Source organism: Petromyzon marinus, chromosome 72 (genome assembly GCF_048934315.1).
Source record: "Petromyzon marinus isolate PM22_M1 ecotype Great Lakes invasive population chromosome 72, UKy_Petmar_22M1.pri1.0, whole genome shotgun sequence".
In the NCBI taxonomy this organism is placed as follows: Eukaryota; Metazoa; Chordata; class Hyperoartia; order Petromyzontiformes; family Petromyzontidae; genus Petromyzon; species Petromyzon marinus.
In genome coordinates, this window is record NC_133738.1 from 6,261,754 (window position 1) to 6,279,986 (window position 18,233).

Genomic DNA, 18,233 nt, shown 5'->3' on the forward strand with positions numbered 1-18,233 from the left:
CCCTCCTCCTCTCCCTCCTCCACCTCCTCCTCCACCTCCTCCTCCACCTCCCTCCTCCACCTCCTCCTCCACCTCCTCCACCCCCTCCTCCACCTCCTCCTCCACCTCCTCCTCCACCTCCCTCCTCCACCTCCCTCCTCCACCTCCTCCACCCCCTCCTCCACCCCCTCCTCCACCTCCTCCTCCACCCCCTCCTCCACCTCCTCCTCCCCTCCTCCTCCCCCTCCTCCTCCACCCCCTCCTCCACCTCCTCCTCCACCCCCTCCTCCCATCCCTCCTCCACCTCCTCCACCCCCTCCACCCCCTCCTCCTCCCTCTCCTCCCTCCCTCCCTCCCCTCCCTCCTCCAGTGTCCAGGTCCTGAACGCCTCTGACCTGCAGGGCCATGGACACGGCGATCAGAAGGCAGCAGCCGCCCATGGACGCGAAGCCGAACATCAGCAGGGGGCGTCGACCCACCGACTCGATCAGAATCCCCTGCGGACGGAGCGAGGGGAGGGAGGGAGGAGAGGGACACTCACCCACCCGCTCACCCACTCACTCACCCACCCACCCACTCGCTCACCCGCCCACCCACCCACTCACTCACCCACTCACCCACTCGCTCACTCGCTCACCCATCCACCCACCCACTCGCTCACCCACCCACCCACCTACTCACCCACTCACTCACCCACTCACTTACCCACCACTCACCCACTCGCTCACCCACCCACCCACTCACTCACCCACCCACCCACCTACTCACCCACTCACCCACTCACCCACCCACTCACCCACCTGCTCACCCACCCACTCACTCACCCACCCACCCACCTACTCACCCACTCACTCACCCACCCACCCACTCACTTACCCACTCGCTCACCCACCCACCCACTCGCTCACCCACCCACCCACTCACCCACCCACTCACGCACCCACCCACCCACTCACCCACCCGATCGCCCACCCGCTCACCCACTCACCCACTCACGCGCCCACTCACCCGCCCACCCACTCACCCACCCACCCACTCACCCACCCACCCACTCACCCACCAACCCACCCACCCACTCACCCAACCCACCCACCCACTCGGAAGCGACCATCACCAAATCATTCCATCCTTCGCCGGTGATGACCTTTCCCGTGACCTCCCCCTGCCCCTCCTGGCTCCCTCCCCTGACCTCGCCACCCTCCTTATTAATCTCCCGTGGACTCACGCAGACAATGGAGGAGGTCAGTTCGGCCATGCCCGTTCCCACCGTCACGTAGCGAATCTCGTCAGGTGGGATGCCCGCCTCCTTGAACAGGTACGAGGCGTAGAAGTAAATCTGGCGTGGAGGGGGAGGAGACGCCGCGGTGTTGCGGAATAAGTTCAAGAGCACGACCCGTGTGTGTGTGTGTCTGTGTGTGTGTCTGTGTGTGTCTATGTGTGTGTGTCTGTGTGTGTGTCTGTGTGTGTGTCTGCGTGTGTGTGTCTCACTTGCCCCCTACAGTCTGTTAAGGCTATATGGGGGATCTTTGTGTGTCTGTGTGTGTCTGTGTGTGTGTGTGTCTGTGTGTGTCTGTGTGTCTGTGTGTCTGTGTGTGTGTGTGTCTGTGTGTGTGTGTGTCTGTGTGTGTGTGTGTCTGTGTGTCTGTGTGTGTGTGTGTCTGTGTGTGTGTGTGTCTGTGTGTGTGTGTGTCTGTGTGTGTGTGTGTCTGTGTGTGTGTGTGTCTGTGTGTGTGTGTGTCTGTGTGTGTGTGTGTCTGGTGTGTGTGTGTCTGTGTGTGTGTGTGTCTGTGTGTGTGTGTCTGTGTGTGTGTGTCTGTGTGTGTGTGTCTGTGTGTGTGTGTGTCTGTGTGTGTGTGTGTGCCTGTGTGTGTGTGTGTGCCTGTGTGTGTGTGTGTCTGTGTGTGTGTGTGTCTGTGTGTGTCTGTTGTTGTGTGTGTGTGTCTCTGTGTGTGTGTATTGTGTGTGTATTGTGTGTGTCTGTGTGTGTGTGTGTCTGTGTGTGTGTGTGTGACTGTCTGTGTGTGTGTGTCTGTGTGTGTGTCTCTGTGTGTGTGTCTCTGTGTGTGTCTCTGTGTGTGTCTGTGCGTGTGTCTGTGCGTGTGTCTCTGTGCGTGTGTGTCTGTGCGTGTCTCTGTGTGTCTGTGTCTCTGTGTATCTCTGTGTATCTCTGTGTGTGTCTGTGTCTCTGTGTATCTCTGTGTCTGCGTCTCTGTGTATCTCTGTGTCTGTGTCTCTGTGTATATCTGTGTCTCTGTGTGTGTCTCTGTGTGTCTCTCTGTGTGTCTCTGTGTGTATCTCTGTGTGTATCTCTGTGTGTGTCTGTGTGTGTGTCTCTGTGTGTGTGTCTGTGTGTGTGTGTCTCTGTGTCCGGCAAAACAACCCCCTACCTCCTCGCGGTGCCGGACGGGCAACGCTGCCTTGGTCAGTTTTGTGGGGGGGAGGGCCAATTCTGATTGGCTCCTCCCCTCATGACGTCTGTGACCACCACTGGGGCTAAACGGGGGCTCTGGATGGGTGCGAGGGGCTGGTAACCCCTCCACTAAACTACGACTAAATTATGTAACTAATAAGCTTGTGCCAGAGGCCCCAGGGGGACAGGCGTCTATGACGTCTCCTGGCCAAACCCCAATTGGCGGAGCCAGGAGATTGAATCTCTACCCTCGGGGCTCCTCCAGAAACAACGAAAAGCCATTACGGATGGCCACGTGGAATGTTCGAATGCTCACTGCGGAGGAGAGGCTGCCACTCCTCTGTCGGGAGCTGGACCGGAACCGCCTGGATCTCTGTGGCATTCAGGAGGTCCGGTGGACCTGTTCTGGCTCCTGCCACCATGAGGGGTGGACAGTCCTCTACTCAGGGCAGCAGACTGACAAACAACAGGGTGTGGTTCTTCTTTTGAACAAAAGAATGGAGGGGGCGTGGGAGCGTGGCGGTGAGGTGTGGGAAGCTGTAAGCCCCAGGCTACTTTGGGCGCGCCTTCCCATTAACCGGAGGCGAGGAGTGGTGGTCGTGGTTACTTATGCCCCCACCGAAGACGAACATCCGTGGAGGGATGCAGGCAAAGCCGATGAGTCACATGCCTTCTATGACGTCCTGTCACAGGTGCTGGCTAAAGTGGCCCCTCGGGATAGTCATCTTGTTGGGTGACTTCAATGCCCGAGTTGGTCATGATGCTGGCACCTGGTTTGGAGTGATTGGAGGATATGGGCCAGATCAGCTCAATAACAATGGTAAGAGGCTGCTAGATTTTTGTGCAGCCCATGGGCTTGTAATTACCAACACGCTGTTCCGGCATCGGCGCATCCACACAACATCATGGATGCATGCTGGGTCCAAGCAAGAACATCTGCTGGACTACGTAGTGACGGACAAGCGGATGCGAGCCCATGTCCTTGACATCAGGACCTATCGTGGAGCTGATCTTCCCACTGACCATCGACTTGTCATCTGTAAGATGCGCCTGCCATTCTTCCACTCCAGTGGTGGGTGTACACCCAGGACCCAATTCCAACCTAAAGTGGCCTGGTCTCAGTTATCTGATGAAAGTTGCAAGCGAGAATTTCATCATCGCTTGCGGCTGGGGTTGCCATCGTCCCCCACTCCTCCTGATGTCGAGGGTAAATGGGCGAGGTTTAGGACTGTCACTTATGCAGCTGCAATGGCTGCTTTGGGTACATGGTCCAGACCTCCCCAGAGACCCTGGCTGACAGAGGAGGTGTTCAGGATGGTTGAGAAAAAGCGACAGGCCCACTGTCATCGGCTACAGAATCCGACGTCAGAGAATGAGGAGGCTTACCGCAGCCTTCTCTCGGAGGTTTGGAGAGCCGTGAGGCACTGCAAGGATGGGTGGTGGTCGCGGGTTGCTGAGGAGATGGAGTCTGCCTCAGTGGCCCGCGATCACAAATCTCTATTTAACTCCATCAAAAAAGTAACCTGCAGCGCCACACCTATTACCATCATTACGGGAAAAAACGGTGATCCAATCTCCGACCCCCAGGAACAGGTTTACAGATTTGCTGAGCATTTCTTTGAGGTCCTGGGGGAGGGGAAATCCCTCAGCCAGGAAAACATCCTGGAACAAAGTGGGGATGACCCTGCTGAGGCTGCGGTGCCTCAAATATTGAAAGAAGTCACCCCCTGTGAGTGGCTGGCTGAGGTGCCATCTGTTGAGGAAGTACTGAAGGCGATCCAGAGTCTGAGACCAGGAAAGGCAGCGGGCAGAGATGATCTCCCAAGCGAAATGCTGAGGGAGGGTGGTGTTTGTGCACAGACTGCCCTATATGACATCATAACAACAGTCTGGACCACTGGATGGGTTCCGCAGGATTGGAAGGATGCCCTGGTGGTCCCCCTCTTTAAGAAGGGGGACCGCACAGACTGTAACAACTACAGGGGCATCTCACTCCTCAGTGTGCCGGGAGAGGTCCTGGCAAGGATTATTCAACATCGCCTTGCCAGGCACACTGAGGAGAGGCTAGCGGAGCCCCAATGCGGTTTCAGGAAAGGGCGGTCCTGCACAGATGCCACATTTTCTGTCCGTCTGCTACAGCAGAGGTGTAGGGAATTCCAACAAGACCTACATCTCTGCTTTATTGACCTAGTCAAGGCCTATGATACCATCAGGTCGCCTGGGCTCTGGGTTGTTCTTAGTGATTTTGGAGTCCCTGACCCTCTGCTCACGATCATTTAGGACCTTCATGATGGTGAGCGGGCCCAGGTAAAACTACGTGGCCGGGAGTCAGATCCATTCCCTGTACACCTTGGGGTGCGACAGGGATGTCCTCTGGCTCCCACATTATTTAACATCTATTTTGACCACGTAGTTCGTGAAGCCTTCAATAGATGTACCGGGGGAATCTCCATATGGTACAGATATAATGGGAAGCTGATTGATGCCCGGGTGCGGTCAAGCGATGGCTATTGCTCAACCAAGTTATGTATGCCGATTATTTGGTAATAGCTGCTCATTCAGAGGAGGAGTTGGAGACACTGCTGCTGAGACTGGAGCGTGCCACTAAGTGATGGGGCCTTACCACCAGCCCCACCAAAACTAAGCACCTGCCTGGGTATTTTGTACCATTGGACACTCCACCCCCACAACTCCCAATCGGTGATGGGGCAGTTGTGGAGTGAGTGGAGAGTTTCCCATACCTGGGCAGTGTGCTTATGACTGGCTCCAGTTTAACAGCAGAGGTCTCACTCCGAATCAGTCGAGCGGCAATATCTTTTCATCGGTTGCGTAACGCTGTGTGGAAGCTACCTGGTCTGTCGCTCCGCACTAAGCTTCAGGTCTTCTCGGCCACGGTCATTCCCTCCCTTCTCTACGCTTGCGAAACGTGGACCCCCCTAATGGAACATCTTCGCCGGTTAGAAACATTTAGGCTAGCCTGCCTACGATCCATCCTGGGTTTAACCAGGCTGGATTGTGTGAGGAGCTCACAAATCTTTGAAAGATCTGGGCAATGTCCCATCGGTGAGCTCCTCCGGCAGGCAAAGCTGCGTTGGCTGGGTCATGTAGCCCGCATGCCCAGCCACTGCATGCCGAAACAGCTTTTGTTCGGCCGGATCGAGGGGGCTAAACGGGCGCAGCACGGGCTGGAGAAGAGATGGAGTGATGTGGTACAGGAGGACGTGGAGCTGAGTGGACTTGCCGATGACTGGTACTAGCGGTGTCAAGATCGGCCTCTGTGGAGGAGGCTCGTGAAGGACGCTGCTACTGGGCAGTTGGAGGCAGTCGCCCTCCAACAACAACGGAGGGCGAAGGAGCGACGCTCACAACAACGAGCGGAGCGCCGGGTGGCTAAAGCACAGCAGGTTGACACGGTAGGGGCCACAGGTGGTGCATCAGCCAGTCATCTGAGTCAGTCGACCCGTGGCACCTGGGTCTGCCCCGTGACCTCCTGCCAGCGGGCGTTCGACACTTCACGTGGCCTCAAGGTGCACATGGCCTGGCACAAGCGTCGTGGTGACGTCACCGCCACTTAGTGGCGAATGGCGGTTGTTGTTGTTGTCTGTGTGTGTGTGTGTCTGTGTGTGTGTCTGTGTGTGTGTCTGTGTATCTCTGTGTGTGTCTCTGTGTGTCTGTGTCTCTGTGTATCTCTGTGTGTGTCTGTGTGTGTGTCTCTGTCTGTGTCTCTGTGTGTGTCTCTGTGTGTCTGTGTCTGTGTGTGTGTCTCTGTGTATCTCTGTGTGTGTCTGTGTGTGTGTCCGTGTGTGTCTGTGTGTGTGTGTCTGTGTGTGTGTCTGTATGTGTGTGTGTGTCTGTGTGTGTTTCTGTGTCTCTGTGTGTGTCACTGTGTGTCTGTGTCTCTGTGTGTGTCTCTGTGTGTCTGTTTATCTGTGTGTGTCTCTGTGTATCTCTGTGTGTGTCTCTGTGTGTGTCTCTGTGTGTGTCTGTGTGTATCTCTGTATGTGTGTCTGTGTGTCTCCGTGTGTGTCTCCGTGTGTGTCTCCGTGTGTGTCTCCGCACACGCACACATACATGCACGCACGCACGGTTCAAATAATCGCCACTGGCCGTCAGTGGGTTCGTAGCTTAGCGGTGCTGACCGATGCACCACCTGTGCCCCCTACTGTGCCACCTTGCTGAGCTTTAGCCACCCATTGCTCCGCTCGTTGTTGTGAGCGTCGTTCCTCCACGGCTGCTGGGTGCTTTCGCCAGAGATTTGTCCACGAGGCAATTCAGATTTACAAACGCGGACAGAATTTCAACCGAGAGGATGGTTTCAAATTAAACAATCGTTGGAAAGATGTTCTCAGTCAAACCAAACATTGAACTAATTTTCAATGCTACAGTATATTTTTTCAAGTAGTGGTATCCCAAACTTTCACAGCTTCTTATTTTCCCTTCACACCAACATTATGTAAACTCCCCCCCCCCCCAAGCCTGGTCCATCATTGTCCCCCCACGCCTGGTCCATCATGGTCCATCATGTACCTCCTACGTACATCATGCTCATTGTTATGCTAATTCCTTTGTCAAGGCGCCTTTGTTTCCTCCCACACAGCTTAAAGGTTACGCGACCTGGGCTTGGCTGTTTTCACTCCAACGCTGTCCTCTGGACAGTCCGGTCCCTTCACCTGATGAAGGCCACTTGTGTTGTGGCCGAAACGTCGTGGTTTTTTTTCAATTTTTTTTTTCGTTTTATTCTTTTACCTACTACGTGACTTTTACCGAATAGAACCGAAGAGCATGGATGCTTGCAGTCACGAAAGCTTCAAATCTAGAATTGAGTGGACAGTTCCGTTGGTGTTGGTGGCGCCAAGGTCAAGCGAGGGTTGCTTACAGCTGCCAGGCGTGTGGTCGCCGATGGTGATGTCGGGCGGGCGGGCGGTCGGGAGGGATTTGTTCGGAGCCCCTGTCCCATCGCGTTGGTTTATCTTCAGGCTGATGTTCAGGCTGACCGAGGTCCTGGTACTGCTCGGGTGAACGGGTCCACGAGGGTCCATCGGTGCTGCTGAAGAGTTTCCTGTGCGCGGGTAGACTCCCTCGGTTGACGTCGCAAGTGATGGAAAGGAATACTGTGCTGTTGCTTGGAGGGCGACTGCCTCCAACTTGCCCAGTAGCAGCGTCCTTCACGAGCCTCCTCCACAGAGGCCGATCTTGACACCGCTGGTACCTGGTCATCGGCAGGACCACCCAGCTCCACGTCCTACCTGTACCACATCACTCCATCTCTTCTCTAGCCCGTGCCTCCTGTACCACATCACTCCATCTCTTCTCTAGCCCGTGCCTCCTGTACCACATCACTCCATCTCTTCTCTAGCCAGTGCCGCGCCCGTTTAGCCCCCTCGATCCGGCCCGAGCAAAAGCTGTTTCGGCATGCGGGTGGCTGGGCACGCGGGGCGACAATGGCCCGGCCAACGCAGCCTTGCCCGCCGGCAGGAGGAGCTCACCCGTTTGGACTTTGTCCAGCACCCACGCACAGCACCCTTAAAACACCGCCACAGATTTTTTGATTTTTTTTTCCCATTCTTTTTTTTTTTGCCGCAAAAGGGCATGAAGTAAACCCGTCAATTCCGGATGGTGCCTTGCGTGTTGCCTGCGGAAGGACGCTAAAAGAGCGCTGGAGGGGGGGGGGGGGGGGGGCTCAACGCGGTCGGAGAGCTTCCGTGACGCCGGCCGACCGACCGAGGCTGGGGTCCGTGCAGAGCGGTTTTCCCTCCGCTGCTCCTGGGTCCGCCCTCGGGGAATTGGATCGTTCGCCCACCGCGGTTTGACCGCCTGCGATCGGTCGTCGCCAGGGCCCCCTTCCCCGCGCCCTCGACTCCGGGCGAAAGCTGGGGCTGCCGGTCAGCACGTGGGTCCCGCGCGACGCCCCCAGCATCAACCCCCCGGACGCGGTGTTGGTGCCCTCACCGCCTGCTTCGCCAGCAAGGCGCAGCTGCGGTGTCGCTCGAAGGGCGACCCGGGAGCCTGGGGCAACGTGCGGCGTGGAGGATCGCCTCTCGGCATTGATGGCACGATGCGAGGGAGCTGCACTGCGCGGCACACTGCTACACTACACTATACACTACACTACTACTATACACTGCTACACTATACACTACTACACTGTACACTACGCTGTACACTACTACACTACACTATACACTACTACTATACACTGCTACACTATACACTACTACACTGTACACTACGCTGTACACTACTACACTACACTATACACTACGCGACACACTACTACACTTTACACTACACTATACACTACACTATACACTACACTGTACACTACACTATACACTACACTATACACTATACACTACGCGACACACTACTACACTATACACTACACTACACTATACACTACACTGTACACTATACACTACTATACACTATACACTACTACACTACTACACTATACACTACTATACACTACACTATACACTACTATACACTACACTATACACTACACTGTACACTACTACACTACACTATACACTACACTATACACTACTACACTTTACACTACTATACACTACACTATACACTACTACACTATGCTAGACACTACTACACTATACACTACACTATACACTACACTGTACACTACTACACTATACACTACACTATACACTACTATACACTATACACTACACTATACACTACACTATACACTACTATACACTACTATACACTAACACTACTACACTATACACTACACTATACACTACTACACTATATACTACACTATACACTACTACACTATACACTACTATACACTACACTATACACTACTACACTATACACTACACTATACACTACTACACTATACACTACTACACTGTACACTATACACTACTACACTGTACAGTACTACACTGCACACTACTACACTATACACTACGCTATACACTACTACACTATACACTACTACACTACACTATACACTACACTATACACTACATTATATACTACTACACTATACACTACTACACTACACTATACACTACACTATACACTACACTATATACTACTACACTATACACTACTACACTACACTATACACTACTACACTACACTACTATACACTATACACTACGCTAGACTCACCGCGTTGATGCCACTGAACTGCTGCATCACGTTAACGCCCACGATGATGACGATCTGCCTCCGCATCCGCGGGTCACGGAGCAGATCCAGCACAGACCTCGCCTGCACCTGCACGCTCCGCTCCTCCTCCATCTGCTCCATCTCTCGCTCCACACTCTCTCCGCCATCGTCACCGCCATCGCCTCCACGGAGCCATCGAAGGGCTGGATAGTCGGGGGTGGAGGTAGAGGCAAGGGTGATTACAGCCACCATCATCACCATCACCTCCTTCATCATCACCACCATCACCACAACCACCATCATCACCATCACCTCCTTCATCAACACCACCACCACAACCACCATCATCACCATCCTCCTTCATCAACACCACCGCCATCACCATCACCACCACCACAGCCACCATCATCACCATCATCACCATCAACACCACCGCTACCATCATCACCTCCTTCACCATCAACACCACCACCACAGCCACCATCACCGCCATCAACACCACCGCTACCATCATCACCTCCTTCACCATCAACACCACTGCTACCATCACCACCGCCATCACCACCACAGCCACCATCATCACCATCAACACCACCGCTACCATCACCACCGCCATCACCATCATCACCATCACCTCCTTCACCATCAACACCGCCATCACCATCACCTCCACAGCCACCATCACCATCACCTCCAGAGAGGGATGGATGGAGGGAGTGGAGGGATGGAAAGAGAGAGATCATACACTACATTATACACTACATTACATCATACACTACATTATACACTACACTACATCATACACTACATTATACACTACATCATACACTACACAACATCATACACTACATTATACACTACATTATACACTACATCATACACTAAATTATACACCACATTATACACTACACTATATTATACAGTACATTATACACTACATTATACACTACATCATACACTACATTATACGCTACATTATACACTACATTATACACTACACTACTATACACTACACTATACACTACACTATACTACATTATACACTATATTATACCCTGCACTACATTATACACTACATTATACACTACATTATATTATACACTAAACTACATAATACACTACACTACATTATACACTACATTATATTATACACTAAACTACATAATACACTACACTACATTATACACTACATTATATTATACACTAAACTACATAATACACTACACTACATTATACACTACACTATATTATACCCTGCACTACATTATACACTACATAATACACTACACTACATTATACCCTGCACTACATTATAGACTACATTATACACTACACTATATTATACCCTGCACTAAATTATACACTACATTATACACATTATATTATACACTAAACTACATAATACACTACACTACATTATACACTACATTACATTATACCAAGCCGTTTTTGGTTTCCTCCCACACAGCCTAAAGGACGCGACCTGGCCTTGGCTGCCTTCACTCCAACGCTGTCCTCTGGACAGTCCGGTCCCTTCACCTGATGAAGGCCCCTTGTGTTGTGGCCGGAACGTCGTGATTTTTTGTTATTTTATTTTTTACCTACTACGTGGTGACTTTAACCGAATAGAACCAAAGGTCTGTTTGAACTCACTCGCCGCGATTCAACGCAGGTGCAGCTTAACACCGCCACCTGGTGGACAGAGAGCGCACAACGCCCGGAGGCACTGGGGCACAGGAGGGTCACGGAGGACAGCACCGGAAGGCCGTCTGGAACCCCCCAGCGGAGCTCGAGAGGCGAGTGAAGGACCGGGAGTGGAGTGAAGGGAGGTGAAGGAGGGATTGAAGGACAGGGATTGAAGGACACGGAGTGGATGGAGTGGATGGAGCGAGGTGAATGAGAGAGGTGAGTGAAGGAGTTGAAGGACCGAGTGAAGGAGTTGAAGGACGGAATGGAGTGAAGGGAGGTGAAGGAGGGATTGAAGGACAGGGATTGAAGGGAGCGAGGTGAATGAAAGAGGCGAGTGAAGGAGTTGTGAAGGAGGGAGTGGATGGAGCGAGGTGAAGGAGAGAGGCGAGTGAAGGAGTTGTGAAGGACCAGGAGTGGAGTGAAGGGAGGTGAAGGAGGGATTGAAGGACAGGGATTGAAGGACACGGAGTGGATGGAGTGGATGGAGCGAGGTGAATGAAAGAGGCGAGTGAAGGAGTTGAAGGACCGAGTGAAGGAGTTGAAGGACGGAGTGGAGTGAAGGGAGGTGAAGGAGGGATTGAAGGACAGGGATTTAAGGGAGCGAGGTGAATGAAAGAGGCGAGTGAAGGAGTTGTGAAGGAGGGAGTGGATGGAGCGAGTTGAAGGAGAGAGGCGAGTGAAGGAGTTGTGAAGGACCGGGAGTGGAGTGAAGGGAGGTGAAGGAGGGATTGAAGGACAGGGATTGAAGGACACGGAGTGGATGGAGTGGATGGAGCGAGGTGAAGGAGAGAGGCGAGTGAAGGAGTTGTGAAGGAGGGAGTGGATGGAGCGAGGTGAAGGAGAGAGGCGAGTGAAGGAGTTGTGAAGGACCGGGAGTGGAGTGAAGGGAGGTGAAGGAGGGATTGAAGGACAGGGATTGAAGGACACGGAGTGGATGGAGTGGATGGAGCGAGGTGAATGAAAGAGGCGAGTGAAGGAGTTGAAGGACCGAGTGAAGGAGTTGAAGGACCGAGTGAAGGAGTTGTGAAGGAGTGGAGTGAAGGGAGGTGAAGGAGGGATTGAAGGACAGGGATTGAAGGACAGGGATTGAAGGGAGCGAGGTGAATGAGAGAGGCGAGTGAAGGAGTTGTGAAGGAGGGAGTAGATGGAGCGAGGTGAAGGAGAGAGGCGAGTGAAGGAGTTGTGAAGGAGTGGAGTGTAGGGAGGTGAAGGAGGGATTGAAGGACACGGAGTGGATGGAGCGAGGTGAAGGAGAGAGGCGAGTGAAGGAGTTGTGAAGGAGGGAGTGGATGGAGCGAGGTGAAGGAGAGAGGCGAGTGAAGGAGTTGTGAAGGACCGGGAGTGGAGTGAAGGGAGGTGAAGGAGAGAGGCGAGTGAAGGAGTTGTGAAGGAGGGAGTGGATGGAGCGAGGTGAATGAGAGAGGCGAGTGAAGGAGTTGGAGGAGGGAGTGGAGTGAAGGGAGGTGAAGGAGAGAGGCGAGTAAAGGAGTTGTGAAGGACCGGGAGTGGAGTGAAGGGAGGTGAAGGAGGGATTGAAGGACAGGGAGTGGATGGAGTGGATGGAGCGATGTGAATGAAAGAGGCGAGTGAAGGAGTTGTGAAGGAGGGAGTGGATAGAGCGAGGTGAAGGAGAGAAGCGAGTGAAGGAGTTGTGAAGGACGGAGTGGAGTGAAGGGAGGTGAAGGAGGGATTGAAGGACACGGAGTGGATGGAGTGGATGGAGCGAGGTGAATGAAAGAGGCGAGTGAAGGAGTTGAAGGACCGAGTGAAGGAGTTGAAGGACCGAGTGAAGGAGTTGAAGGACGGAGTGGAGTGAAGGGAGGTGAAGGAGGGATTGAAGGACAGGGATTGAAGGACACGGAGTGGATGGAGTGGATGGAGCGAGGTGAATGAAAGAGGCGAGTGAAGGAGTTGAAGGACCGAGTGAAGGAGTTGAAGGACGGAGTGGAGTGAAGGGAGGGATTGAAGGACAGTGATTGAAGGACAGGGATTGAAGGGAGCGAGGTGAATGAAAGAGGCGAGTGAAGGAGTTGGAGGAGGGAGTGGATGGAGCGAGGTGAAGGAGAGAGGCGAGTGAAGGAGTTGTGAAGGACCGGGAGTGGAGTGAAGGGAGGTGAAGGAGGGATTGAAGGACAGGGAGTGGATGGAGCGGATGGAGCGAGGTGAATGAAAGAGGCGAGTGAAGGAGTTGTGAAGGAGGGAGTGGATGGAGCGAGGTGAAGGAGAGAAGCGAGTGAAGGAGTTGTGAAGAACGGAGTGGAGTGAAGGGAGGTGAAGGAGGGATTGAAGGACACGGAGTGGATGGAGTGGATGGAGCGATGTGAATGAAAGAGGCGAGTGAAGGAGTTGAAGGACCGAGTGAAGGAGTTGAAGGACCGAGTGAAGGAGTTGTGAAGGACCGGGAGTGGAGTGAAGGGAGGTGAAGGAGGGATTGAAGGACAGGGATTGAAGGGAGCGAGGTGAATGAAAGAGGCGAGTGAAGGAGTTGGAGGAGGGAGTGGATGGAGCGAGGTGAAGGAGAGAGGCGAGTGAAGGAGTTGTGAAGGACGGAGTGGAGTGAAGGGAGGTGAAGGAGGGATTGAAGGACAGGGAGTGGATGGAGCGGATGGAGCGAGGTGAATGAAAGAGGCGAGTGAAGGAGTTGTGAAGGAGGGAGTGGATGGAGCGAGGTGAAGGAGAGAAGCGAGTGAAGGAGTTGTGAAGGACGGAGTGGAGTGAAGGGAGGTGAAGGAGGGATTGAAGGACACGGAGTGGATGGAGTGGATGGAGCGAGGTGAATGAAAGAGGCGAGTGAAGGAGTTGAAGGACCGAGTGAAGGAGTTGAAGGACCGAGTGAAGGAGTTGAAGGACGGAGTGGAGTGAAGGGAGGTGAAGGAGGGATTGAAGGACAGGGATTGAAGGACAGGGATTGAAGGGAGCGAGGTGAATGAAAGAGGCGAGTGAAGGAGTTGGTGGAGGGAGTGGAGTGAAGGGAGGTGAAGGAGAGATGCGAGTGAAGGAGTTGTGAAGGACGGAGTGGAGTGAAGGGAGGTGAAGGAGGGATTGAAGGATAGGGAGTGGATGGAGCGAGGTGAATGAGAGAGGCGAGTGAATGAGTTGTGAAGGAGGGGAGTGGAGTGTGTGAGTGGGTGGGTGGGTGAGTCACTGAGTGTGTAAGTTAGTGACTGTGTGACTGAGTGAGTGACTGAGTAAGTGAATGTGTGAGTGAGTGTGTGAGTGAGTGTGTGAGTGTGTAAGTGAGTGAGTGAATGAGTGAGTGAATGAGTGAGTGGGTGAGTGAGTGAGTGACTGAGTGAGTCAGTAAGTGTGTGACTGAGTGAGTGTATGAGTGTGTGACTTAGTGAGTGTATGAGTGTGTGAGTGTGTGGGTGATTGAGTGAGTGTGTAAGTGAGTGACTGAGTGTGTGACTGAGTGACTGAGTGTGTGAGTGTGTGAGACTGTGAGTGAGTGTGTGACTGTGTGAGTGTATGAGTGAGTGTGTGTGTAAGTGAGTGTGTAAGTGAGTCAGTGAGTGTATGAATGAGTGTGTAAGTGAGTGGGTGAGTGAGTGTGTGAGTGAGTGTGTGAGTGAGTGTGTAAGTGAGTCAGTGAGTGTGTGAGTGAGTGTGTAAGTGAGTCAGTGAGTGTGTGAGTGAGTGTGTGAGTGTGTAAGTGAGTGTGTGTGTGAGTGTGTAAGTGAGTGTGTAAGTGAGTGTGTGAGTGGGTGAGTGAGTGAGTGTATGAGTGTGTGAGTCAGTGAGTGTGTAAGTGAGTGTGTAAGTGAGTGTGTGAGTGGGTGAGTGAGTAAGTGAGTGTGTAAGTGAGTGTGTAAGTGTGTAAGTGAGTGTGTAAGTGTGTAAGTGAGTGTGTAAGTGAGTGTGTAAGTGATTGTGTGAGTGAGTGAGTGTGTAAGTGTGTAAGTGATTGTGTGAGTGAGTGAGTGTGTAAGTGAGTGTGTGAGTGAGTGTGTGAGTGAGTGAGTGTGTAAGTGAGTGTGTAAGTGAGTGTGTGAGTGAGTGAGTGTGTGAGTGAGTGTGTAAGTGAGTGTGTGAGTGAGTGTGTGAGTGAGTGTGTAAGTGTGTAAGTGAGTGTGTAAGTGAGTGTGTAAGTGACTGAGTGAGTGTGTAAGTGAGTGTGTAAGTGAGTGTGTAAGTGAGTGTGTAAGTGACTGAGTGAGTGTGTAAGTGAGTGTGTGAGTGAGTGTGTGAGTGTGTAAGTGATTGTGTGAGACAGTGAGTGTGTAAGTGAGTGTGTGAGTGAGTGTGTAAGTGAGTGTGTGAGTGTGTAAGTGTGTGTGTAAGTTTGTGAGTGAGTGTGTGAGTGTGTAAGTGTGTAAGTGAGTGTGTGAGTGTGTGAGTGAGTGTGTAAGTGAGTGTGTAAGTGTGTGAGTGAGTGTGTGAGTGAGTGAGTGTGTGAGTGTGTGAGTGTGTAAGTGAGTGTGTGAGTGTGTGAGTGTGTAAGTGAGTGTGTAAGTGAGTGTGTGAGTGTGTGAGTGTGTAAGTGAGTGTGTGAGTGAGTGTGTGAGTGAGTGTGTGAGTGAGTGTGTAAGTGTGTAAGTGAGTGTGTAAGTGAGTGTGTGAGTGTGTGAGTGAGTGTGTAAGTGAGTGTGTGAGTGAGTGTGTAAGTGAGTGTGTAAGTGTGTAAGTGAGTGTGTAAGTGAGTGTGTAAGTAAGTGTGTAAGTGAGTGTGTAAGTGAGTGTGTAAGTGAGTGTGTAAGTGTGTAAGTGACTGTATGAGTGTGTAAGTGAGTGTGTAAGTGAGTGTGTGAGTGTGTAAGTGAGTGTGTGAGTGAGTGTGTAAGTGTGTAAGTGAGTGAGTGTGTAAGTGTGTAAGTGAGTGTGTAAGTGAGTGTGTAAGTGAGTGTGTAAGTGTGTGAGTGAGTGTGTGAGTGAGTGTGTAAGTGACTGTGTGTAAGTGAGTGTGTAAGTGTGTAAGTGAGTGTGTGAGTGAGTGTGTAAGTGTGTAAGTGACTGTGTGAGTGTGTGAGTGAGTGTGTGTGTGAGTGTGTGAGTGAGTGTGTAAGTGAGTGTGTAAGTGAGTGTGTAAGTGAGTGTATGAATGAGTGTGTAAGTGAGTGTGTAAGTGAGTGTGTGAGTGAGTGTGTAAGTGAGTGTGTAAGTGAGTGAGTCAGTGAGTGAGTGTGTAAGTGAGTGAGTGTATGAATGTGTGTGTAAGTGAGTGTGTAAGTGAGATTGAATACCTACCCTCGGGGCTACTCCAGAAACAACGAAAAGCCACTACGGGTGGCCACGTGGAATGTTCGAACGCTCACTGCAGAGGAGAGGCTGCCACTCCTCTGTCGGGAGCTGGACCGGTACCGCCTGGATCTATGCGGCATTCAGGAGGTCCGGTGGACCGGCTCTGGCTCCTGCCACCATGAGGGGTGGACAGTCCTCTACTCGGGGCAGCAGACTGCCAAACAACAGGGTGTGGGTCTTCTTTTGAACAAAAGAATGAAGGGGGCGTGGGAGCGTGGCGGTGAGGTGTGGGAAGCTGTAAGCCCCAGGCTACTTTGGGCTCGCCTTCCCATCAACCGGAGGCGAGGAATGGTGGTCGTGGTTACTTATGCCCCCACCGAAGATGAACATCCGTGGAGGGATGCAGGCAAAGCCGATGAGTCAGATGCCTTCTATGACCTCCAGTCACAGGTGCTGGCTAAAGTGGCCCCTCGGGATAGAGTCATCATGTTGGGTGACTTCAATGCCCGAGTTGGTCATGATACTGGCACCTGGTCTGGAGTGATTGGAGAGCATGGGCCAGATCAGCTCAATAACAACGGTAGGAGGCTGCTAGATTTTTGTGCAGCCCATGGGCTTGTAATTACCAACACGCTGTTCCGGCATCGGCGCATCCACACAACATCATGGATGCATGCTGGGTCCAAGCAAGAACATCTGCTGGACTACATAGTGATGGACCAGCGAATGCGAGCCCATGTCCTTGACACCAGGACCTACCGTGGAGCTGATCTGCCCTCTGACCATCGACTAGTCATCTGTAAGATGCGCCTGCCATTCTTCCACTCCGGTGGTGGGTGTACACCCAGGACCCCATTCCAACCTAAAGTGGCCTGGTCTCAGTTATCTGATGAAAGTTGCAAGCGAGAATTTCATCATCGCTTGCGGCTGGGATTGGCATCGTCCCCGACTCCTCCTGATGTCGAGGGTAAATGGGCGAGGTTTAGGACTGTGACTCATGCAGCTGCAATGGCTGCTTTGGGTACGCGGTCCAGACCTCCCCAGACACCCTGGATGACAGAGGAGTTGTTCAGGATGGTTGAGAAAAAGCGACAGGCCCACTGTCATCGGCTACAGAATCCCACGTCAGAGAATGAGGAGGCTTACCGCAGCCTTCGCTCGGAGGTTCGGAGAGCCGTGAGGCGCTGCAAGGATGGGTGGTGGTCGCGGGTTGCTGAGGAGATGGAGTCTGCCTCAGTGGCCCGTGATCACAAATCTCTATTTAACTCCATCAAAAAAGTAACCTGCAGCGCCACACCTATTACCATCATTAGGGGGAAAAACGGTGATCCAATTTCCGACCCCCAGGAACAGGTTCGCAGATTTGCTGAGCATTTCTGTGAGGTCCTGGGGGAGGGAAAATCCCTCAGCCAGGAAAACACCGTGGCACAAAGTGAGGATGACCCTGCTGAGGCTGCGGTGCCTCAAATATTGGATGAAGTCACCCCCTGTGAGTGGCTGGCTGAGGTGCCATCTGCTGAGGAAGTATTGAAGGCGATCCGGAGTCTGAGACCAGGAAAGGCAGCGGGCAGAGATGATCTCCCAAGCGAAATGCTGAGGGAGGGTGGCGTTTGTGCACAGACTGCCCTATATGACATCATAACAACAGTCTGGACCACTGGACGGGTTCCGCAGGATTGGAAGGATGCCCTGGTGGTCCCCCTTTTTAAGAAGGGGGACCGCACAGACTGTAACAACTACAGGGGCATCTCACTCCTCAGTGTGCCGGGAAAGGTCCTGGCAAGGATTATTCAGCATCGCCTTGCCAGGCACGCTGAGGAGAGGCTTGCGGAGC

At 52.6% G+C, this 18,233-nt stretch overlaps 1 protein-coding gene across 1 annotated transcript in view; it reads right to left on the reverse strand.

Annotated features, from left to right (window-relative positions):
- The window catches only part of LOC116957310 (solute carrier family 2, facilitated glucose transporter member 11-like), a 68,195-nt gene that overhangs the window by 10,945 nt on the left and 39,017 nt on the right, over positions 1 to 18,233 (reverse strand). Inside the window, exons 8-10 of the mRNA XM_076055749.1 lie at positions 9,533 to 9,877; positions 1,205 to 1,315; positions 375 to 476 (exon numbers count right to left, since the gene is read on the reverse strand). Of these exons, the coding sequence (XP_075911864.1) occupies positions 375 to 476; positions 1,205 to 1,315; positions 9,533 to 9,877 (558 nt within the window). The remainder of the gene's footprint in view (positions 1 to 374; positions 477 to 1,204; positions 1,316 to 9,532; positions 9,878 to 18,233) is intronic.